General features: G+C 40.4%; 1 protein-coding gene across 6 annotated transcripts in view; it reads left to right on the top strand.

Annotated features, from left to right (window-relative positions):
* The window catches only part of LOC120497140 (solute carrier organic anion transporter family member 1A2-like), a 45,142-nt gene extending 20,258 nt beyond the window's left edge, over positions 1-24,884 (top strand). For 5 of the 6 annotated variants that reach the window (XM_039698279.1, XM_039698278.1, XM_039698277.1 and 2 more), the window contains 14 exons: positions 9,075-9,173; positions 10,372-10,513; positions 11,886-12,018; positions 12,945-13,051; positions 14,691-14,837; positions 15,143-15,241; positions 15,648-15,881; positions 18,056-18,220; positions 19,088-19,283; positions 20,087-20,252; positions 20,822-21,006; positions 21,559-21,623; positions 23,157-23,274; positions 24,149-24,884. In XM_039698279.1, coding sequence (XP_039554213.1) covers positions 9,075-9,173; positions 10,372-10,513; positions 11,886-12,018; positions 12,945-13,051; positions 14,691-14,837; positions 15,143-15,241; positions 15,648-15,881; positions 18,056-18,220; positions 19,088-19,283; positions 20,087-20,252; positions 20,822-21,006; positions 21,559-21,623; positions 23,157-23,274; positions 24,149-24,308 — 2,016 coding nt within the window. In that variant the 3' untranslated portion in view covers positions 24,309-24,884. Of the gene's footprint in view, positions 1-5,682; positions 5,760-9,074; positions 9,174-10,371; positions 10,514-11,885; positions 12,019-12,944; positions 13,052-14,690; positions 14,838-15,142; positions 15,242-15,647; positions 15,882-18,055; positions 18,221-19,087; positions 19,284-20,086; positions 20,253-20,821; positions 21,007-21,558; positions 21,624-23,156; positions 23,275-24,148 lie in introns of those variants that run through there. The other variant, XM_039698283.1, reaches the window with a different exon arrangement.
* Positions 24,885-25,290: the final 406 nt, after the last annotated feature.

The raw sequence follows: 25,290 nt of genomic DNA, 5'->3' as shown, positions 1-25,290 counted from the left end.
GCCCAGTGGCAGGGGAGTTGTAGTTCCTATGCCATTCTTACTTACAGTTTATAGAGTTTTAATTGCATCCCACAATTTACTTTTGAATACAACAGAAGGTTTGACTTGTGGATTTTCTTTTCCCCTGTTTCCAGAAGTTAAAAGCAAAAGCAGGACTCCCTTTTGGTTACCAATGTCACTCTCAAGGGCTCTAAACAGTGCTGATGGTAAATATGAATATGGTATAGAAATACTGTTCTTCCTTTCTGGTAAATTGAGTCATCCATGTCATTCATTGCTTCTTGCTGTGCTAATTCTCCTTGGTCACTTTCTGTAGCAATTAATGTATAAAAAGGTGTTCAGGTTTCCAAGATCTTGCTGGAATGTATACCTGCCACTTCTGCAATAGTACAGGGAGTTCTCTAACGTGTACTTCAAGGCAGAACAAAAAGCCTTGCTGAAAGGAAGGGCAGGGTGAGTATATTGAATCATAGAATTATAGAATGGCCTGGGTTGGAAGAGGCATTAAAATCATCCAATTCCAACCCCCTGTCATGGGCAGGAACATCTTCCACTAGCCCAGGCTGCTCAGAGCCCCATCCAGCCTGGCCTGGAACACTTCCAGGGACTGAGCATCCATAATTTCTTTGGGCACCCTGTGCCAGTGCCTCACCACCCTCCCAGGGAACAATTTCTTCCTAATATCCCATGTCAACCTACTCTGTGTCAGTGTGAAGCCACTCTCCCATGTCCTGGCATTCCATACTTTTGTGAATAATCTCTCTCCATCTTTCTTGTGGGCTCCCTCCAGGCCTCAATTAGGCCACCACACAGCTATTAAATGACAGAATGAAGTCTCCCTAAATGGTCCTGATGGGGGAAAAAGAGAGGAATTAGGCATGTGTGGAAGTGCTGCTTCTGATTTAGTGACTGTGAGAACTCTCCACCCCTTCCTCCCCACCCCAGCATCTTTGATAAAGAGCACAGACACCTGCAGAAGGTGCAGTGGTTCCAGGAACCACCCTCTGTGCTCCCCAGACTTCTTCCACTGCAGGTGAATCACTGGGAAATGCAAAGCAAAGGAAATCAGTCACCTCTTAGAGATACTGCTGGTTTCCAAAAGAATTCCACACAGATTCATGTCAGCCCTCCATACCTGAGGCAGTGCCTAAGTTTTAACAAAGTTTCCTTTTAAACTATCCCACTTTTAAACTATCCCACTTTTTTTTTCCTTCTCTGCAAACTGCTGCAAGAGAATGACAACCTGGCTTTGTCTTGAAACACTCTGAGTCTTTTAGATGATGCTGTCTTGACAGCTCTGCTATTAATAGTGGCATTTTCCCTGCTGTTTCAAAAGGAGCCTTGTGCTGAACTGAGAATCAGTCATGTTGGTAATAATTTTTCACCAAGGGTAGATGCAGTCTGTGAGCTGACGTAGGAGAATTTACGTTGCCAATACCATGAAACATTAATTAACTTATTTATGGCATGGCATCACACGTAGCTGCAAAATAAGATAGCCCTTCTTCAAGCAGAAGTGCAGTAGGGCTGGATTTGCAGCGTGCTTGAATCACTGTGTGTGTGAGTGCAAGACCTGACCTTTTCATTCTGCTCGGGGATGAGAAAAGCCTTTGCCAAGCACAAGGAACATGAAGAGCTACATGGAACTGGCTTTCTGCTGTAAGAAGTCGTTAAAAATTCATTGGAAGTTTAGCATATGCATCTGAAAACATGCAGTGGACTTTTGGTCTGTTTTGGGAGTGGCTTTTACACCAAATATTGCTTTCTTTCCATTTAGCAGCAAATCCACGTTTGGCCGATCTCATCCTCAATAACAGAATTCAGGAAAGGTGTGGAAAAGTCAGTACTTAAATGTGAGCTCTCACAAATAATTTAGCAGCTACACGTGACATGGCTAGTCCAAAAGGTGGTGGTTTTTTGCAATAAATGGTTATTGAGACAAACACCCAGTGGAAAATTGAAAGCATGGTGTTATTGTGAGGGGAGGGAAAAATGAGGCTCTGGAGCCTATGAAATAATTTCATATTCATATCCTTCATAATGAAGGATAACATTTCAGTGGGAAAAAGTTGAAAAGTCACCTTATGAAAGCATTTGATTGAGAAAAGAGCCTTGTGCAGGGCAGCAGAGAGACACAGACCTCAGGAGAAGTGTCTTTAAAATCCATAGCTGTTGGATACCTACTGTACATTTAGAGTGGGTATCTTGAATTCTGCTTTTGATTTCAGAGTATTTTCTCGTACATAAACTACTGTCTGCATAGGTAGTCTTAAAAAAACCATTATTAATTTATTTCACCAGGATTCCTACACATTTCCACTCTGTCTAGTGACCATGATTCTGGTGACTGAAGGCTTGATTTTGTTAATTTTCACAGAGTTCCCATGGGCTGCAAATGGCTCTATTCATTTTAGAGATCTATCACATCCCCACATACTTATTACAATTTTGTTCGTGCTCAGTGTTATTGTGTTTAAAAATGAGCAATGACATATATAGATTTCAGAGTATTTTTCTCGTACATAAACTACTGTCTGCATAGGTAGTCTTAAAAAAACCCTATTATTATTATTAATAATAATAATAATAGTAATTTATTTTGCCAGGATTCCTACACATTTCCACTCTAACGACCACGATTCTGGTGACTGAAGGCTTGATTTTGTTAATTTTCACAGAGTTCCCATGGGCTGCAAATGGCTCTATTCATTTTAGAGATCTATCACCTCCCCACATGCTTATTGCAATTTTGTCCGTGCTCAGTGTTATTGTGTTTAAAAATGAGCAATGACATATATAAAAAATATATAAAAATAATATATATAAAAATTAGTAATGTCATACATAATTTCATACTTCATGTAAACAAGGGGTTAACACATTTTTAAACCATTTTCTAGGATGTTGTCATAAGCAGGCATAATCTTCATGGTGCTGTGGATCACTACAGCCCACTGCTTTAAGTCATACATCATCCTGCTGCCTTTTATAACATTCATAACAATTTGTAGAAGCTAAAAAAGCCACTGTTGAAAGAACTGTAGAAATTATCACCATAGAGGTGAGGTATTTTTTATCAGAAACTCTTAAAGCTACACTGTTATTGAAGACAGCACTTTAATTTTTGTTGCCAAAAGAGGATGTATATTTCATGCAACTTTAATCTTTCTGAGGAAGAGGATCTATTTCAGGGGCTCCTAGGAAAATTTCCCATGCTTTAGAAATGAGATGTTTGCAGAAAAACCCTGCTCACAGGTGCCTGATTCCCAAAAGATCCTGCATCTCCCCCTCAGGTGTCTCACACCTTTTAGGACTGAGCTGAGTCCAGGGGTGTCACCTTTAGCCTCTGGCCTGGTGGCATCTCTGCACATAAAGCACATTGCCACACCCCAAAATCCTCGTGGATGGATGGATAGTGAAGTGAAATGCCATCAGGTTACATAAAGCCCTGATGGATGAATCACAGGTAATGTCATTTTTCCAGAGGAAAAGGCTCCAGAGAGACTTTGAGGCTTTGAACTGCCAGTCAACCTGCAGTTTGTTCCTTAGCTTTGCTCAGAGTGTGTTCCTGAGACAGTTTGCCTCTCAGCTGATGAGCTGACCACACAACTAATCCCTTTGTACTTCAGCTAGAAAGTACTGCCCAAAAGTATATAATTAGCTTTTCAATGTTCTGAAAAGCTGTTTGGACAATTGAAACATTTATGTTTCCTAACACTTAAAACCAGAGGTTTGTACAACAAAATCTCTTCCATGCTTGCAGCAAATTTTATGAAGAATAAGGAATTTTATGTCCTCATAAATTTTGCTGCAAGGCTAGAAGGCATGAATATGCTTTGCCAAAACAAAAGCAAAGCCCCCAAATCCACACAGGTGCAAATCAATGTGCTAAACTGCTTTCTTAAGGCAGAAATTGTTATGACAATGGTTTAAGTAAATAACTAGTTACGAAGCCAGAGAGCAATAATGTTTTGCACCTATGCAGTATTATCTCCAAAGTATGGGTCTGAATGCTTTTTAGAAAATTGTGTGTTGTTTTATTATTTTTATTTTATTTTTATTATTTTTATTGTGTTACTTGGGAAAAAATGGAGGCAATCATGAGTTGAAAAGGATGAGTAGAGCTGATGGCAGAGTTGAGGACAGAAGAGAGATCTGAATTTTTATTTAGCCTGCAGCTGACATGAGTTCCATTGAGGTGAAAGGGAAGGAAATCTTACTGGATGGTCAAAGTAAATCTGAATTCAGGCTCAAACTGGGCAGGAAGTTTTGTGCTTGTCTGTGTTTCTGCTTATACAGGGTATATGTAAACATCACGCTACTTTTTTTACTAAATGCAGATGGATGATTTTCTACCTGGTTGGAGTAGATCAAGGTCTTACCTCTGAGTCTCTTCACTAGTCACTACAATGAGACCTTGTGTCTCCTCTTGATTAGTTTGGTATAAACACTGCCTACATAAATGCATTTTTGATTGATGGAGAATCAGTTAAATGATTTCTTTATTTTGCATTCTCCTTCTCTTTCTTTTGAGAAAGTAGGTGCCCAAAATACCTTGAGCAGGGGTTTTTTTCATTTATGCAGATGCTGGGACCCCTGTGAGCGGGTGAAAGGAGTGAAAATGTTGTGGAAGTGTTTTTGTTGTGAGGCTGCTATGCTCAGTTCTGCTGGTCTGCTCAAAGGTTGGAGTTTGCAGTGAAATTTTGTGGTCCCAGGCCAGGACACAACCCTGAGAAGCAAATTCTGTGTTGTCCTTGTAAGAAACTGTCCTTGTAAGAAACTCTTTGACTGGGAGGTGCATGGCTCTTCAGCTATCACAGCTCTGCACTGCCAGAGATCTCAGCAGACACTTCTGAGAAATGAAATGGTTTTAAACCTTGGGGGAATGATGGTGAACCTCCTCTGTGCCATGACATCCTCCTCTGGTTTGCCATGCCCCGTCCTGTGGGGCTGCAGCCCATGGCTGCTGTGGTTGTGGGCAGATACAGTCCACATTCCCAGCTTTTCATGGATTGGAAGGGGTTCCTTGCAGCTGCAGGGCTGGGAAAGAGCTACTTGGACCTCAGAGTTTTCAAAATAAGGTGTTGTGTTTAGAGTGAGGGCAGAAATGTCCTTTTTTGGGGGGTAAATCATCATGACATATAACATTGAGACTAGGACCAGTGAGGAATTGTACTCTGCATTTTCCACTCAGGACTTGAAGGTGTATCTACTGATCCTTAGATGAGATGTCTCATGGACATAATTGAAGTCAAATGATCTCTTCTTGTTGTGTTAACCAGAAATATTTGTGCTTGGTCAGTTTACTCTCTGATTTTGCAATGTAATCAGTAACCTAATCTCATTCCCCTCTTCCCTTCTGACCCTGTGCCACCTTTTCCTAAAGTCCACCCAGCCTCTACATTTACACACTTAGGTGACTCCTAAAGTTCCTCTCTTGCTTGTGGGTGCTCTCTGGATGTCTTCAGTGGACAGGAGTGCAGCACCTCAGGCTCAGAGATCTGACACAGATGTAGCCCTTGGCCTTTTTTTTTTTTTTTTTTTTTTTTTTTGCAGGAAAGAGAAAGAGATGGACTTAATTTTCCTTCTGAGAATTCAGTCCATGTCTGTCACATCTGAGCACTCCAAAATACACAGCTGAAACAATTTGGCAAAAACACAAATTGCCCCATACTTGGTTAATTTTCAACAATGTAGCTTTAAAGTCAAGGTTCAAGTGTCCCATATCAGCGATTTCTTGCAGAAACCTTTTCAGAACTGTAAGTACCTAATTGTTTTACCATGAGGGTATTTTCCGCTGTCTCAGTCTAACATTAGTGTAATTGCATTTGAGTAACAGTTTGAACTGTACCTAGTAAAACAAGATTTCAAAAAGCTTTTTGCAACCAGAAAAATAAATTAGTTAAAAATTCTGCCACCATAATTGCTTTCTGAATCATTATGTTTTGTGATTTTTAACCCTGTAAACAAAATAAAGATGTGGCAGTTTATCTGTATGACTAAGCTGAGCTAAATGGAAGATGAATTGTACTTTGAAAGTAGCATATCCTCTTGAGACTTAGGCAAGGCAACTTGCAAAATATTGCATCATCAACTTTAAATACAGATATTTGGGTGCTTTTTTCCTTTTTGTTAGTTAGCTAGAGTGATGATGCCTTGTGAAGCCTGACCTAGAATAGAGTTAAAGAATAAAGCAGGGATTGATTCAAAGGCTCTCCTCCATGGATCCCCCTTGGGCAGCACCAGAGCCCAGCCAGGGCTGCACCCAGGATGAACCCAAATGGTCCCAAAATGCACGAGCGCTGCCGGGGTCTCTCCCTGGGCTCAGCTCTGCTCCATGTGCACATTGCAGTTCAGTGTCCAACCCCAGCTGCAGCCCCTGCAGTCCCATCCTGCTTGTTTTTCTCTCTGCAGCCCACGGGGTTTGTGCTCCTGGGCTGAGATTGGGATCATTTGTCCTTGGTGCCCAGCTGGAGCAGGAATTGTTTTGTCTCCCTGCTCTGTGCACAGAGCTCACCATCCCCTCATGTGAGGCCCAGACACACACACTAAAGCAGCTCAGAATGTGAAAAATAGAAAAGCTAAACCTGAGGCATCAGTGAAATGTGATTTAATGTGCTGGGTTTGTGTGGGACAAGCGGGTCCAAAGGGATCTCTCAGTGCCTGCCTGCCTGCTGCTGCCAGCTGCACCAAACCAGCCTCTTTTGGTCCTCACTGGAAGGATCAGCTTTGGTTTTAAGCCAGCCTTGTCCAGCCCAGGTTACTGGGTGCTGTGTCCTCCTGCTGCTTTGAGCTGCCCCCACTGTGAGAGATCTCTGTGCACGTGCAGGGTGGTGTCCTCCATCACCTGTCTGTCCTGGCAGCCCCTGGAGATTTACTCAGAAGGTGGAGATGACTGAAGAGGTAGCTCTGGGGCACTGCCAGCTTCCTAGCCTGCCATAAATATGCCACCAGCTCAGTGCAGAAGTGGAGGAAGGAATTTTACTGCCCTGTTCCCTGAAATTTCAGTGAGCATTGCAGGCTTATGAGTGGGATTCAGTGCAGGAGTTCACATGACAGCTGCTAGGTCGGTCAGAACCCGAGGGCAAACTTTTGCATACCCATTTTAACATAACTGTATTTTAATAGAGCTATATTTTGGCCTGTTTAATGAGCTAAAGAGCTTTGCAGATGAGTCTGAAGAGCCCTTGTAAACAAGGTACACAAGAGGAATGTACAATGGAGAGCAGGTAAATGGGAGCACACCTGGTTAATTTTGAGGCACAGAAATGGTCATTTAAATTCTAACCTGGACTTAAAGAGTGCTGTGAGTGCACCTGAGCTGAGTGAGTTATGCACCTGTGTCTTTCTGATAATTTGGGCTGTTAGTCTGTGTTGGCGTCAGTAACATTTGATGAAGTGTGACCACAAAATATTATAAAGCTGGGGAAAGCAATTTCAGAAACAGAGCTGGGAATAATGATTCTGTCTACTTTGTTATTCAATTAATACTCTTAATAATCTTCCCAGTAAAAAGTTAGTTGAAATGCTTTTTTCCCTGGATCATGATTTATGCTCTGAGGGAAGGTATGAATAATTAAAGGCAAACAATGCTGTTTTGACTGCTGTAATTGCATGAGGAGCAGTGTGATGTGTCTGATTCCCCAAGTCAGGTAACAGGCTCTGTCTGGTATCTTGTAGCACCAGGAGAGAAAACCTGCAATTAGCCAGGTGATGTTCCCTGTGTGTGACAGTGAAGTTCAGGGACTGCTACAGTGAGGGAAAGAATCCCTTTGCCAGCTCCTAGAAGAGGACAGATATAGGGCACTGCTGTCATGTTTTGGTATTCCTGGTGGGCTTCAGAGAAAAGCAGTATTATTATTATAGATAAATTTAGATAAGGCATAAATGATTCCCTGGGATAGAAATTTTATTTAAAATTGGAAAAAAGCCCAGTTTACTGTGCTAAACTGTACTAGCACAGTTTACTCCCGTGATTGACCACAGTTTGTAGAAGTATCTGTGAGCAAAGCAGAGATAAAATCTCTGTATCTATCACAGATAATTGAGTGCTGACCACCTACAGTTAATTGTAAAGTATTTCCAGGAACGCTGTAATAATGCATTATGCTTTTAAAAACTGCAAGTGAGAAGGTAGCTAGAGAAGGAGTTAATGCCTGTGGACTTGCTAGGAATCGAGTTAGTTAGGAAACACATTTGAGAGGATTAACATTGTTGTAGAAATTAATGTTTGGAGAGGCTGGCCAGGAGGGTGCCGAGGTGAAGAATTTGAAAGGCAGCCGAGTCCTTGGTGGGCTGGTCAAGCTGCTCCCCATTCCTGGACCCATGAGGTGGGAAGCACAGAGCAGAGAGGTGCTGCAGGATCCCCTGGGAAGTGTTCCCCAGGCAAAAAAAGAGGAAATTCACCTGTGTCCATCCTGCCTGTCAGGTAGGGCTCTGGCTTGCCCTGGTTTTCTTCAGCTTGCTCCATCAGGCCTCAGGGAACTGCATTGCATAATTTTATTTAATGGAGTCTCTGTGGGAGCCCTTAGAGAATAAAAACCTGTTTGATTCACTCTGCAAACCCTCAGATGTGTGGGGGTTTTGCAGGTCAGTATAGCCAAGTCCCTGGAATATACTGCTCCCTCTCTGAACTAATTTTTGGAATATATGTAAATTTCAACAAAATTTAGCTTAGCACTGTGAGACCACTGTAATCATCAGGTTGAGATGGAGATAAGAAAAAGCAGGCAGATGAATAAAGAGGAATATACTGAAAATCTTGGGAGGGGAAGGAGAATGGAGTCTGTTTTGTGTCCATTTAGAGCTTGAGTTGGTCTGGTGGTTTTGGTTTTATTTTGTTTTCCTGTAATTTCAATGCCAAGGGATTCATGTCTCTACTCTAACCAAGTTACTTCATTTAGAATAAAATCCATCTGCTGGTAGGCTTTGTTGCAATCCAGTTTGCAATTATTGAAGGAAAATGCAAAAATGCCAAATCTCTGAGAAGGAATATAATATTTTTGCAAACATGGACAAAACCTTTTGTTCTTTTCTCTCATCTTTTTTCAACACTGCAATGGGATGGCTGACAGACTCAGAAACAGACAGCAGTGTCAATTAAAAAAGGCAACATGAAGGAGCCTGAGAAGCCACGTGCAGAGGACAAATTCTGCTGCATTTCCAAGCTGAAGGTACAGCCATATTTTAGCAATTTTATAGGAACACACAACTGTAATTACTTGCATTTACCAAATTACTTGCAAATACCAAATTTACTAAAAAATACCAAAGTATTTTGGTAGAAGTTACAGCCTGGATTAAATGAACGGATAAGCTGGTCTTTTTTACCTTTAATGCCCTTACAAAAGTTTGTAAACAGCTGTGCTGGTTTTTGTTCTGCCTGAACTTTCCACTCTGTGATGTGTTGGAGGTGATTGATTGCTGCTCTGAAACTCCACCACTGACTTTGTGTAATCCCCCCAGCCTAACACATTTACCCTTCCTTAAAGCTGTGAAATGAGCTTTACTGGCTGGGATGTGGCAGTAAAAACTGCCTGTTGATCTTCAATTAATTCAAGTTGTCAAGAAATGCTACAAAATCTTGTAAAATAACTTTAAAAAAAAGTAATTAAAAACCCAAATGCATTTATTTTCCTTTTTAGCTTTTGCAGCAGATGTATTTAAAAATAATATTGATTTCATTTCATAAATGCTGTTTATGAAGAAGTCTGAAGTTAAAAGGATTTGAATATTGCTGCACTCGTTAACTTTGTAGCTATCTAATTGTCTTGTAAAAAGGGCATGTTATTTACTCCTTTTGGTTGAAATCACTTGTTCTGTGATCTCTGCTGAGATGGGAGAGCAGATCCTGGATGGAGTAATTCTGCCAAGGGAAAGGATCTTAGTTCTGCAAGCCATTTGTCATTGGGGTGAACAGGGGTCAAGGTCCTGCAGGTGGCAACCTTGCAGCAGGCACTGCTGCCTTGGCTGGTAAAGGGGACCTGGGGTTTCTGAAGGCAGTCTTGCTCAATTAGAGAAGATGAAGAACAAAGTTTGTTTGATTTTGGTGGGTTTTTTTTGGTGTTTTGTTTTGGTTTTTTTTGTTGTTGTTTTTTGGTGTGTGTTTTATTTGTGGGTTTCTTTTAAATTTTTTTTATTGTTTGTTTTTTTTGGTGTTTTGTTTTGTTTTGGTTTTTTTTGTTTTTTGGTGTGTGTTTTATTTGTGGGTTTCTTTTAAATTTTTTTATTGTTTGTTTAGCAAAAGCAAAGCTATAACTCTAGAAAAGAATAGATGAAACCGCTCACCGTTTAAACTGGAGGAAATAACGGAGGAATATTCATAAATATGTAATTTTGAATGATTTGTGCATTCTTCTCTTCCCTTCCTAGGTATTTCTGCTGGCACTGTCACTTGCCTTCCTTGGGAAAACGATGTCTGGTGCTTACATGAACAGCATGTACACACAGATAGAGAAACAGTTTAATATCCCAGCTTCTTTAGTGGGCATCATTAATGGAAGCTTTGAAATTGGTAATCTCTCTTTTTGATATTTCTGATTCTTTTAAAATGTAGTGTGTGGTCTGAGCATGTATTAGTGACTCTCACCTGCTCTCAATTGCTCTGTGTGGCAATAGTGGCCAACTCTGGCATTCTTTTGAGCTGATATATAACCTGGAAATGTCTTGGAAGTGAATAGGACCACTTGAATGGGCAAATTTAGGTTTAAAAGCTGGTTCAGCTAATTTGTGCACTATCATAAGATATGACGGAGAGAGTAACAAAATAGAACTAGTTTATGAGATGTGTATTGAATCTTTCTGAAGAAAACAAAAATAAAAAAAACCAGCTATGTAAACTTTGTTTGAATTTAAGGTCATATTTAGCATTTTGCAGTTCCTTTATTAAACTTGGTTGGAGTGGACTGTGAATCCTTACCTAAACTCAATGATATTTTAAGTTTTCATACCTGTCCAACTGTCCTTGCAAAGAAAATTTCCAGTTCTACTTGTAGTGCCCCTTACCTTGCCTGCCAGTAAGTTTTATTGTCCAGTGAGAAACTGAAATGTACATCTTTAAGTGTTATTCAAGCCACTGATTCAGCACAGCCTGTTTAGAAATCATACATAAAAAAGGCATTATTTTCTTTCAGAGCATGACGCTCATCACTCAGAGACATGATTTTGTTCTTCTGACAAAAAGATCATAAAATTAGTAGGTGTAAAATGATTAAATTGCTATTTTTATAGGGCCTGATTCATAACATGAAGCTTGAATCTTTTCTTAGTTGCATAGCAATAAATGGAAAAAATAACTGCTTCTAAGTAAAAGTGGAGGAGAGGAAAAGGAAGATTTTTAGTACATTTTTGTTTTTAAATGGTACTAGGTATAAAAACCTGTGTTTTTTATTATTAAGCAATTAATAAAATTAATATTAAATTATTATTCCTTTTTTTTTTTGTATGATGGTCCTCTTGGTTTTATTATTTCCACTACAAAACCACTAGTATATATACTTCTGTATTTCCCTACACATTACCAAATAAAGTATACTGGGGGAATATTCCTAATAACATTCCTATATTATTCTGCAGTCCCTGGGCCTGATCTCTATGCCTAGTAGTGGGAAATTTCTCCTCTATAAAGGTGCACTCAAAAATCTCCCTCACTGTGCTCTCTTTTCCATCCTGCCTTTTACCCTCATGTCCTTTTCAGGTGATGTAACTCTTCCAAAAAAAGACCGTGCACAGCAGGGAACAACTGCACCATGCAGGCAGTTCCCTGTGTAGTGACACTTTTTAAAGACAAAAAAAGGAGCAGAAGCTGAGCTCACAAGATGTGCTCAGGTTTGCAAGGATTATGGGGTGCCTTGGTTTGCAGGTGCTGACCCAGGTTCTCTTTGCAGGGAACTTGCTGCTGATAGCATTTGTGAGTTACTTTGGAGCAAAGCTTCACAGACCCAGAATAATTGCTTTGGGCTGCACAGTCCTGTCCTTTGGATGTCTTTTGATATCACTTCCTCATTTTCTGTTTGGGAGGTGAGTGTTTTGCTTGACTCACAGCAGCTTCTGTGATCCCTACTGGCATTAACCCTTTCATCCTCCCACTGGGGGTGCTGCTCATGGGGGGAGACACTGCAGAGCATGGGTTCAGTGTGATCTCTGCAGTTTCTTTGGCTTTGCTCCCGAGATGGCTCCAGAAGTCACTGACCACCTCCTGAAGAGAATCACCCCTTTGCTGGGCACCTTTTTTTTTTTTTAAATTTTTTTTTAATCCTTTATCTCCCCTTGCATGGGCTCTCCCAAGTAACAGCTGTGACACCGTCACTTTTGGCTCTTATCTGCTTGGATGGGCAATAGAAATTGTGATTTCCAAAGAGCTCTTGGTCTGGATCCTGGATGAGAGATCACACCTGGGCACTGTGTTGGCGAGAATGAAATTGGGTATTATCAATCACCACAAACTGGCACAACGAAATGACAGTGTTATGTAAATCTTTTTTAACCTGAACAATGCAGAGTGAAAATTGGGACTCTGTCTTCTCCACACTTCTAGGAATTTATTCAGAGAAAGAGACCTCCCAGAGCATAAGAAATAGATGTTTCTCAAGCTATTTTCAGTGCCAAACTGATTTCTTATGTCCACAGTGAAGAGATGTCATCTACCTGTTCTGACTGAAAGATAAAAGCAAATTTAGTACTGACCATTTTGTACTAACCATAATGATCCTTCAACTCCTTTGAAATGACTTTTTGCTTGGCTTAAAAAATAATGATGTAGGCTTTAATCAGCAAGGTATTTTTTGATCCTTCAGTCCTGTTCTGTCCAGTGTGGAATTGCTCTGGCCGCCTTGGCAGCACCCTCTGTTGACTTTTGCCATGGATTCCCTTCTTCCTACAGCTGCACACTCTTATAGGTAGCTCCATTACTCCAGCACAGACAAATGTTCCTTTTTTCCCAACAGATATCACATTGAAAGCAGCATTTCACAATGGGAAAATGTTTCAGTGATGCCTCTATGCCTTGTTAATCAGAACTTGTCCTCTTTGCCTACAGAGGAACCATCAACAGGTATGACATTTCCTATGTCTGTTAATGGGTTTTTTTCTGTGTCTATAGTGTCTAAAGAAATGGATTTTTGTTTTTATTAGCAAACACTTCAGGGTTCTGCTTTTGATCAGTGTTTTTTCAAGGTCTAGAAACTAGAAGTTCAGAAATTTCCTGGCCTCTGTGACTCCAGAGCTAAAACATTTCTTGCATGTAGTTTTCACATTATCCAGGCAGTTCAATTAACATCCCTGGCAGTCCACTTTGGGATAGTATAACACCAGGTTGTTCTCACAAATATTTCTCTTTAACTTGAAATTCTATGATACTATGAGGAGGTGGGGAGCATATTTCAGCAATGGGTAAGAGGCATAAAGATGCTTTTTTTGTTGTACCATGTGGGAAATAAAAGAATGAGAAACAGAGGTAGAACTACAATATAAAATAGAGATCTTACTTCCCTTTAGAGAAAATAGTTTAAACTAGGCTAAAACTCATCTGTGAGACTGAAACATGGATGTGCACTAGCAATGTGTAAAGGAAATACTGGGAAGTCAAAGGGCTCAGAGGACACCATTTAATGAGCACACAGAAAATTCTCCTGCTGAGGGTGGGATTAATCTCCTGGGCTTTAGCTATTCCAAAGGGAAGCATCCAGTCTGAGCCATCCCTTCAGCCTCCCTGGATTGCTGGGCAGAGGAGACCACAGAGCTCCTGCAGAGCTTGCTGTCAGGGGCAAGGGAGCAGACAGTGGGGACAGCAGCATCATAAAGTCAGACACTCATCTCTGTACCTTGGGGTGCATCAGATTACCTCTTGGGTGGGCCTCTGACTGCTGGAAACTTTGGTGGTTGCTGGATGGTAGAAGTGAGGTGACCTGAGCTTTGATGAGTTCCATCAGGGTGTGCTAGAGCTGGATCCCACTGCTGTAATTCCTGGGTGTGGGACATCAAACCATTGCCTTGTGCTGGGGTTTTCTGGGTCTCCATTTAGTGATGGATGCAGCTGCCAAGCTTTCCAAGGCTACATGTCAGTTGCGATGTCAATTTTTGCATCTTTGCAACAGGAAGTGAAATCTGCATATCTAACAGCACTCGGCATTAACCTTTCCCTTGGAGGTTTCAGATACTTTCTGAAATTTTTCCCATTTTATAAATGCAAAAATAAAGGTATAGGAAGGTAAATAATTTTCATCTAAATGGTGTACAACCACTCAGTATGCACATAGGTCCTCATGCCTATGAATATACTTGGGCAAGGTGATTGTTTATTAAATAATTTTCATCCAAATTATGTACAGCCACTCAATATGCACATAGATCCCATAGACCCTCATGCCTATGAATATACTTGGGTAAAATGGTGTTAGCAGCAGCTGCTGCTAACAAAGCTGGTTTTTATTGGTTAATGAATTTGCACTGGGACATCTCAGCAGGACAAAGTGGGAGAGAGCAGTGGAATCTGAAGCAGACTGTGGGATGAAGAAATCCCAGTTCAAGGAGAGAAAGGAAGTTAAAACTGTGTTGTGACCTGTTATTCAGCTTTTCTTTTTATAGGACAGGCCTACCCACCAAAGCTGAAGCTATTGGTCAATTCTTTGTCTCTAGATTTTCACTAATATTTGGGACTAAAACATTCATCCTGACTTTTGTTTTCTGCACAGAATGTGAAAAAGAGCCTGGGTCCCTGCTGTGGATTTTTGTGATGGTTGGAAACATCGTGCGAGGGATGGGTGAAACCCCCATCATGCCTTTAGGCATTTCCTATCTGGAGGATTTTGCCAAAGCAGAGAATTCACCTTTCTACCTGGGTAAATTCACCCTGTTGTGATAATTCCCTTTCTCCAAACACACACACAGAAACAAAAGCAAAAGAAAGGATTATGGTGATGCCCTTCAGCCCAATAAAGGAAGACAGAAAATATTAATTATTGCTTTATCAAAATAATAACATTGTGGAACTTGCAATTTAACCAGAGAGAAACTTGTTGGAATGAGGCCATTTTTAGGTGCCATTGCTTTTCCAGTAGAGCTGTCCTAGCCATATGTAACAATTCCAAGAAGATAATTGTGACTGGGTTCTAATTCAGAATGTTTTCTCCTTTTCCTACTCTAGCATGTCTACATACAGCAACTGTAATTGGCCCCTTCCTTGGTCTGTTGTTGGCTTCATTCTGTGCAGAGCTGTTTGTTGACATTGGATCAGTAGATGCAGGTAATGTGTGAACATATAAAACCTTGTTTTTAAGGTGTATTTTTCAGAGCTAAAAGATGTTTCCTTGCTAATATGAGTTAATCCCACCTGAGTTCATCGGTGTTTATTTTAGAATAGAAGATCTGTGTATAATATTCATAGGTACACAAATCAATTCTGCTTACAATTTATTTGATGAAAAATTGTGTCATCTGGCTTAACACAGGAAAGGACTAGAATTAATACAAACCACTGAAATTTACCAGAAAATTAGCAATGTTAGAAAACTGGAGAATGTGCTCCCTCATGAGCCTCATTTTAAGAATCATTAAAACTCTTTTATGTCAGAGAGACTGGGAAAGCACAAAATGACAGCAGAGAATGTTTCTGAAGCGATCAAGAGGCGTGTTTTTGTGGTTTATCCTAGATGAGATCACCATAACAGCCACTGATGCCCGCTGGGTTGGGGCGTGGTGGCTGGGCATTTTGATCTGTGCACTGCTCAATCTCCTCGTGGCAATCCCATTCTGGTTTTTGCCCCAGTCCCTCGTGAAGGAAGGCGAAGCCAGTGAACCTGAGGAGACAAGTGAAAAAACTGCAACACCACTGCAGGAAAATGACAAGAATGAAACCAAACAGACCATGTATGAAATCGCTAAAGGCAAGTTGTGTTGCGTTTTATTTCCCCCTAACTTTAGTCCTAAGGTGGGAACTCTGAGTTGTTTGTAATTGAAGGTGGGTCCAAGGTGTGCAGTGCCTGCCCTGTTCTGATGTCTCTGCAGTTCAAGGGATTTGTGCAGGAATCTAGAATGGAAAAAAGCTGATTTCATAGATCTGGGATCTGGAACCTTCCTTTTTCCCTCCTGCAATTCAGGTGTATGTAGGTCTTTTCTCCCCATGAGAGGGCTGAAATCTGGGTAGGAATATTACAGCTCAGTGAGCTGGGGATGAGGTGCAGGTATTGGTTGCTTGTACCCCACATTCACTGTGCAGAAAAGCAGAAGCCCAACATAAATCTTGGGCATTTCTTGAGTCCAGCTGAAAGCCCTGAAAGGGAATTGACAGGTGCTTAAGTGTCTCATAAACATTTAATTACTGTTGAACAAAGATGTTTTCCACTCACATTTATTCACCTGGCACTTTCACATCCGTGCTCTTTCAAATCTATGTATTTGTAGGAGGATATTTTTTTTCCTTCCTTATTTGAAGGAAATATCCTTCCTACATTTCCCGGTTGGAAATGTAAGTGAATAAACTGGTCTCATAAACATTTAATTACTGTTGAACAAAGATGTGTTCCACTCACATTTATTCACCTGGCACTTTCACATCTGTGCTCTTTCAAATCTATGTCTTTGTAGGAGGATATTTTTTTTCTTCCTTATTTGAAGGAAACATCCTTCCTACATTTCCTGGTTGGAAATGTAAGTGAATAAACTATGTCAAAGGCTATGATCTTCAGAGCAGCCTGTCCTGCTCAGGGCCCTCTGACAGCACCTCAGAAATTTTTAGAAAGTAAATTCCAAGTGGAACTCCCTCTCTGGGCTGTTTGCAGCTGGCTCCTGCAGATTCACCTCACCCAGAGTGATTCCTTAGGTCTTGGCTGATATTGCAGATTCATTTTGACAAACAGAGGGTTTCTTTCTGCTGTCACCTAGTCTTAAATGAATCCATGAATAAAATACTGTCCCCCCAGCTCAGCTGTGGGTCCTTAGTGCTCCAGGATCCCTTCAGAGCTGATATTTTCATGGTCATTCCCTGCCTGTGTTGGTGGGAATGTTCACTGTCCCTGAACATCCTGAATGTAGAAGCTTTTAATTCCACAGGGTAGTTGTGGTTGCAAGGGACTTGTGGAGGTCACCTGGTCCAATCCCTGTTCAACCACTCTCAGCCTATTGACCAGGACACATTCAGACAACTTTTTAAGGGATTTCAAGTCAAAACTTGATTTTTTGATAGTTAAAAATAACCGCAAATAAAATTAATTTAATAACAATAAAATTTCCTTAAGAAGCTCTGATTAAAAATGTCACTGCGTCTGTAAACAATACAGCCTATTCATAATGTTTCTAATATTTGACTAATTTTTGAAAGATTTGCACACAGATCTACTTTAATAAGGTACTTGTCTAGCTCTGGAAGATACACACCCATCCTAAGTGCTGCCCACTTTCAGTGAGGCCCAGTCATTGTTTTGTAGATGCTTAAATTTATCTGCAGAGTTTCTTGACAATAGCTCAGCACATTGATTAACAGAGAACATTAGACAAAGGGGAATTGTGGGGCTTTTTTTATGGTTCAAATCCTGACTTAATGGGCATTACTCAGAGGAAAGACCTGTGTAAATCAGTTTCTCAGATGCTTGCTTGGCTGAAAACTGCCTGATGCAGATTTTGAGAGGATGGTGGGAATAACTGTGCTTGCAGCTCTCTTCAGGCCTCCTCTGCCCCAGCAGCAAACCCCAAAATCCAAGTCCAGGTCCCAGCTGACAGCTCTAGAGTGCATTTGGGATGCCAGCTGCAGGACAGGGCTTTTGCTGAATGCTCTGGGGCATGAGATGGGAGAAAAGGGAGGGAAGATGGGGCACTAGCTGTTGCTGCTGTGATTTATTATTTTTTGATAAGGAACAGCTGCAGTGGTGTTCATGTGTGTGTGTGAGGGTATCTTTGGGCAGAGGAGACCCTGGGCTAAGCAAGGAATCTTTGGGCTGTGGTGTCTGGAAAAGCACAAGGTTTATCCTGACCCAGTCCAGGACCATTTCTGTCCCCCCTTTCCCTCATAGCTACATTCTTTTCATACAGCATCACACTAACTCAAGGCATTATTTCATTGCAGATTTCATCCCCTTCCTCAAGGCTCTGTTTCACAACCCTGTGTACATGTTATTTATATGCATAACTGTGTTGCAGTTCAGTGCCTTCGATGGCATGGTATCCTTCATGCCCAAGTATCTGGAGCAGCAGTTTGGGAAATCTGCATCAGATGCCATCTTTTTAATTGGTATGTTCACATTTTGCTTTGTTCTATTAATTATTCTTCTATCTCTATTCAAATTACCTATATTTTCACATATATACATATGCTCATGTGTATTTATATATACATACTAAGCTTAAATGCTTCTACAGGTGAGGGATATCACATCAAAACATTTCTAAAATGTCAATGCATTTTCTGCTAAACATCCATTTTTTGTGCACAATTTTATAATCTAATTCCCAGCTTTTGAATTGGCTCAGAAAATTCAACTGATATGAAACTAAGCCATGTGATGTTTGTGTAAAACCACTTCCAACGTGTCTTTCAGTCAGAATTTGCTTCTTTTAAGCATCAATCATCAAAGTGTGCGAGCACATTCAGTAATCTCATCTCAAAACTGAAAGCCTGTTCCTCCTTTCTGACGTGCTTAGAGTGCATTGAGATGTGTCTTAATTAAGCTGTGCACTTAATTGAGATGTGCACAGATCTTTCTGTTGAGTTTCTCAGTCATTCTCAGTCAGCTGGAGAGGCTGGATTTAAACAATTTTTTTTTTCTCTCTTTTTTTTTTTTTTTTTTTGAGTTGGATCTAGAGTGCAACTCTAGATTGCCATTTTCCAATTAATAATTTTTGCCCTACCATGTAGCTCACTCCCCAAGCAGTTCTCACCTGAAATTGTTGACTTTGGCAGAGGTTTTGGCTGTGAAAGGAAATTAGCAGAGACCCATTTCTGACTGTAGTTTCATTATTCAGTCCCAGGCACTCTTTTTTTGCCAAACACAACCTTCCCCTACAGCAGCTGTAGTAGCTACTTCTCTAGCTGCCCTATAGTAGAGTAGCTTTGATGGTCTCCTTTGTTTTAACATGGAAGTTTCACTTGTTTAAATAGGTGTTTACAACCTGCCAGTTCTATGCGTTGGGTATTTTTCTGGCGGCTTATTCATGAAGAAATTCAAGATAAATATCTATCAGGCTGCGAACATAGCATTTTGGGTATCTTTACTGGAGTACCTTCTCTACTTTGCTGCCTATTGGACTGTCTGTGATACCTCACCAGTTGCTGGGCTAACAGTTTCCTATCAAGGGTATGTTCTTTGGGACTCAGCAGGACTTCAGTCTTAAGACACCAGGATGATTTTTCTTGTCAGGAATCAGCCAGGAGCTCCATTTCAGTTCCCTGTTTTAAATTCTCAAGGCTTTTTGCTTGCATTAGACAGTAGGTCTGTTATCCCTGTTTCAAACAATAAAAGTGTATTAAAAAAGATATCCATGTCAAGACTCATGCAATTGCATGCCCGTATGAATTCTTTTACTAATACAATTAGTGAAGTCATGTAACTGCAGGTGAAAATAAAAATTGTTGCTCAAATCAGGCACATGTGAGTGCAATTTCAGAATAGGAGAGGAAAAAAATCACCTTCTTGATCTTACACCAGTTTACTCAAATTTGATTACCATCAAGTTATCAGAGGATATTTTATCTGCAGTTCCTTGATTTGAAGCCTGCCATTGATCACTGGGAATCATAGAAAGGTTTGGGTTGGAAGGGATCTTAAAGAGCCTTTATTTCCAACCTCCCTGCATGGGCAGGGACACTTCCACTAGGCCAGGCTGTGCTGTGTGTCTGCAAAATGGACATGGAGGTGTAGATAAAACCCTTAGGGACAACCAAGAGCATACAGGCCACAGATGAGAAAAATGCTGTGGGGTATTCATATCTAATTTTTTATATTAATGTAATATAATACAATTTAGTGTCCTATAGAAAGGCCTGACTTCAGGTTGGGTCCTGATTCAACACTTGAGCTAGAATAGGATCTTAATTGCAAAGGGTTACTGTGGGTCTCTCATTACTGAAATATTTATTCATCTTCTGAATATGTTTCAGAATAGAGCAAGTTTCATATGCAGAAAACACTCTGCTGGCTGGCTGCAACATGGACTGTGATTGCCCACTTAAAATATGGGACCCAGTTTGTGGGAGCAATGGAATCACTTACGTGTCACCTTGTCTTGCTGGGTGCAAATCCTCAAGAGGAACTGGAAGAAGTTTGGTAAAGCATACATTTTATTGTACTATAACTATGAAATATAGTAGGTGGCAAATATTTATAACAATATAGGGTGGGGAATATCCATGCATGTACATTTAATTGAATGTATAAGGTGAAATGTTTGAAAAAATTAATTGAGCAGCACCAGAAATTTCAAACTGCATATGAAAATCAGTTTAAGCTAAAATTAAAAAAAAATATAATGAAGAAGAATTCTTCTGTACTAAGAACTAAGGAATCTTAAATGATTAACAAGGAATGAGAAATTATTCTGAAGGTGTTGCCAATTGGAAACCTGAGTGGCCAAGAACATTTCAGCCAAAATGAAAGTCTATAGCATGAATTTAATAATCTCTTTTACCCTGTAGATTTAAACAGGTATCCAGGTATTATAGAACTTTTATCCCCAAATACAGGGGTTGGCTGGACCTGTGCCTGGCAGACTGGGAGAGGCCACAGTGCAGTGCTGCTCATGAGTAACAGGCTTGAGTGCAGGAGACAATGAGATGGGTTTGCCACTCAGAGTGGGAGTTTGGACAATGTGTGTGATTAAAATACTCTTTTGATAGGTATTTGAAAACTGCACCTGTGTTGCTGCCTCAGGGTTTTCATCTCAAAACTTCTCTGCAACTCTGGGCCAGTGTGATGGACACGAAAGCTGTGAAAAGATGCTCCATTATTTTTTAATCTTGACATTAGTCTGCAGCTTCATTTTTTCCTTAGCAGCCATGCCTGGATACATGGTCTTAATAAGGTACAGCACAATTTCCTTGTCTTAAGAAATCTACCAGACTTTTTATTCTGAGGTTTTAATTCTCCAGGGAATTAAAAGGTGTTTAGTTTGCAATTGGAAAGAGGAAGAGCAGAAGAATCTGATGTAATTTCTGTGCTGTTAAGGTTTAGTGTCATGTCACCTTGGTAATCTGATGTAGCTTCTGGCTGTCAGCTTTATCCTGGATGAATGCAGGAGCCCTGAGTCAGGGCTCTGGGATATTGGGTGGTGTGTGATAGCTGAGAGTTTATCAGCCTCAGGGTGTTGATTAAGGCACAACTACCCTGCACTTTGTGTTGGCCTCAGTCCCTTACCCTGACAGTAGCTTTTCCTTTTGTGATTTGGCAGTCCTAGATAAGGAACTTTTCATCAAACATCACCTAATGAGCATAACGAGATCATTATTAGAATGGTTTGGGCCTAATGTGATTAAGAACTCGATTTCAAAAAGGGTTAAACATCTCTTATTAATGTCACCTCTACGAATAAGTTTACAATGCAATTATAATTACAGTCATTACATTATCATTACAGGTCTCTGAAGCCTGAAGAAAAGTCATTTGGAGTGGGTATCCATGGGCTGGCTTCAAGAGTATTTGGTAAGAAAATATCTTACACACTTCAGAAGAACAATTAGGGCTGACTAGAGCTAGAGAAGGATCCCATCAGGGCTGTGGGCATGGCACAGGAGTCATTGCTTCTATGGAGTGCCTTTGATCAGGAAGCATTTGGGACTTTTTTTTTTTTTTTACAGTTCTCAGAGCGTGGCAAAGTAGAACTGCTTGCAGTTTGCATTTTTTGTACTGGGTAATAGGCTGGTATCTTGGTTTAACCCCAGTCAGGATCTAAGTGCTATGCATCCACTTATTCTCCTCCCACATGGAATAGGGAGGAGAGCTGGGAAAGTAGAGCATGCAGGTCAAGTAAAGGATAGTTTAGCAATGAAAGAAAGTAAAATATAATAATAATAGGAAAACTAGAGAGATGAATAAAACAAAAGAAAGAAAAGTGATGCAGAATAAAATTGTTTGTGATCTCTTGACCAATATCTGTCCCACTCCCAAGCAGCTGTTGGTGCATCCCTGCCACTTCTGTCCACTCTGTGCACTAAGCACGACACTGCAGATTGTGGAATTTCCCTTTGCCCAGTTTGGGCCAGCTGTCCTGGCCATGCTCACCCCTGGTTTCCTGTGCAGATCCTCACAAGCAGAGCATGAGACACAGAGAACTCCTTGATGTCTGTACTCCTTAGCAGCAACAAAAACATAGATATGTTATCAACATTATTCTGATATTAAATCCAAACCACAGCACTGTACCAGCTGCTAAGAAGAAAATTAACTGTATTAACTGTATATTGCAGAAACCAGGACACAGGACTACATCAGCTGCTCCTTGGAAAGCCATTTGGCATTCCTTCACTTTGCTTGTTGTTTATGCTTATTGGAGGCAGCATTGCCTCTCACTGATGAGAGAAAACCTTGAGTTCTGAGTGGGAAACACAGTCCATGCTGCTGCACGTGGGTGTTGTGTGACAGGCAGCAGGGAGGAAAATCTTTGTAGATTTTTTTGAGGGTAGGTGTGTAAGGAAGGAGAAGAAGCACAAGATAAACAGAGAATGAGGCTCGTGCTGCAAGAGGGCAGTGTTAGCAGCAACAAAAACATAGATATGTTATCAACATTATTCTGATATTAAATCCAAACCACAGCACTGTACCAGCTGCTAAGAAGAAAATTAACTGTATTAACTGTATATTGCAGAAACCAGGACACAGGACTACATCAGCTGCTCCTTGGAAAGCCATTTGGCATTCCTTCACTTTGCTTGTTGTTTATGCTTATTGGAGGCAGCATTGCCTCTCACTGATGAGAGAAAACCTTGAGTTCTGAGTGGGAAACACAGTCCATGCTGCTGCACGTGGGTGTTGTGTGACAGGCAGCAGGGAGGAAAATCTTTGTAGATTTTTTTGAGGGTAGGTGGGTAAGGAAGGAGAAGAAGCACAAGATAGAGAACGAGGCTCGTGCTGCAAGAGGACAGTACAGATGGAGTAGGTGACAAGCAGCATGAGCTCTGTGCTGCATCTGATAACCAGAACTGCCCTTCACAAAAGCTTTGCTCATGTTCTTTTTAGCTGGAATTCCATCTCCCATTTATTTTGGAGCCCTGATAGATACCACTTGCTTGAAGTGGGGTACTATGACTTGTGGTGGGGAAGGAGCGTGTAGGATGTATGATATTGTCACATACAGGTATGTTTTCTACTTTAGTTTAATTTCTCCTTCTTACTCTGTTATTGCATGCATAGAGATTTAATTTTATACACTTTGTCTCCCTAGCAGAGAAACTGCTCCTGTGTTAGAGATATGATACAATTTTATTTGGCATTGGCTTTATTTACAAAGTGCAACCTTTGACACAGACGTTGGAAAAACCTTTGAACAGCAATGTTCTGGTGCCATAATATTCACTAATAACCTCTCCTGAGAACAAGCTCTGAAAACCCTGAATTATGATAAAAATACTGAAAAGCAGTTAGCATATGTGGGAAAAAGGTTCAATGGGTGACTGCAATATCTTTGAACAGGAAGTGGTTGGAACAGTGGTTGGAACTTGCATTTTAAAAAGAAGAATTTTATGGAGAAGATACAGTTACTTAAGTTGGAAATTGGCCCAGAATACTGCACTTCATGTTTTTGTAGTCCTTCAAGGATCAATGTGCGATTTTAAAAGAAAAATCTTGTTGAACTTGTGGCCTCATACTAATTCTCTTTAATACTGTGTTGAGGTTGGTTTGGAAAAAGATTCTTATGAATACTTACAAATTTTAACTAGGTAGTCTGAGCCCTTTCAGGACTCTCTCTCTTCCCTATGGATAAAGCCATAGGAGTACCAGGTGCCTGACTTCACTGACCAAATCATCTGCCTGAAACTGGGAGATGTAAAAGGCCATTTTACCTTTTCATATTCTCTGTTCTCACATTCTCATCTTCTGTAAGACCCAAAATCATCAAGGCACAAGCTTTAGAGTGGCCGTGTAACCTTCACAAAACAATGTTTGCTGAATAGTTTTGCCCATTTTTTTTACAAATGCATGTATTTAATGGAGCTCATTATTTATTTCAGGTGGCACTACCTTGGCCTGCCAGCAGTGTTGCGTGGAGTATCCTACATCCCAAGCACACTTGTTCTCCTAATTTTAAAGAAGAAACTGAAATCTGAAAAGCCAGTCTTATTAAATGAACCAATAGAAATGCAGGATAAAGCACAAGAAGCAGTGAAATAGCATTTCACAGAAGGACATGTTGGGAAAAAAACATTGCAGTGTAAATATTGGATATATCCTTGTGAGATTTTTTTTTTTGCTTTAAGTAATGAACACTTGGACAGAGATGAATAGAATTACACATAGTTGTATCCTACTTACATTATAAAAGTATCAGTTTATAAACAAAAGGCATGGGAAAATATGTTTGGTGCAAAAGAACAAGGACTAGAAATAGGAAAACTTAGGAAATGCCAGGTCTGAGCTGTCTGAGCAAAGGGCTCTGAAGCAGGAGCATGTGTGCTCTGTCCTGTTTCACTGAAAATAGAGAGAATTTTGCATTTGGCTCCAAGTGATGCCAGATTTCATCTAGGAATTCTCACATGGTTTCTGCCAGAGTGTCATTGACTGTAGACAGCATTTGTGGATTCTTTGGGCCCCACTTTTCCATAAATTTATTTTATTATATTATTAGTCCTTTCAGAAAGGGATTATTTGTTCTTCTGCATAGTATAGGTGGTCAATATTTGGAAACCTGGTTTATGACATGGTCTGGGTGTTGTGGTAATAACAATAAATTTTAAGAATTACATTTTTAAAAAATGCTGTGTCATGGTGATATTTTAAGATTTGAATAGAGCAAACAAGGAAAGGTCATCAGCAGTTACCTGCTGCCCTAGGATGTCTTAAATAGCTGGGGAAATAAACCCCTAAATGTCTCAGGTAACAAAAATGAAAGAAAACCCTGCTGATATGAGTTATACAAGGTGTCTCTGTGGTTTAGTGCATCCATGCTTGGCATCTAATTTGGCACTGCCTCATGTTTGGCCCCAGTGCAGAGCACCCTTAGGTCTGTCTGCCAGTGCAATAACTTCTTAAGGCTCTTTATTACAGGTCCTGGTTATTTTATTTTATTTATTTCATTACAGATCCTGGTTATTTTGTTCTATTTATTTTGTTACAGCTCCTGGTTGTCCTACTGCATAAGGCGTGGAGGGAGTTT

This window comes from Passer montanus, unplaced genomic scaffold (assembly GCF_014805655.1).
Source record: "Passer montanus isolate IOZ18808 unplaced genomic scaffold, ASM1480565v1 scaffold122, whole genome shotgun sequence".
In the NCBI taxonomy this organism is placed as follows: Eukaryota; Metazoa; Chordata; class Aves; order Passeriformes; family Passeridae; genus Passer; species Passer montanus.
Note: the sequence above shows the minus strand (reverse complement) of the source record. Positions and strands in the feature narration are given on the sequence as shown.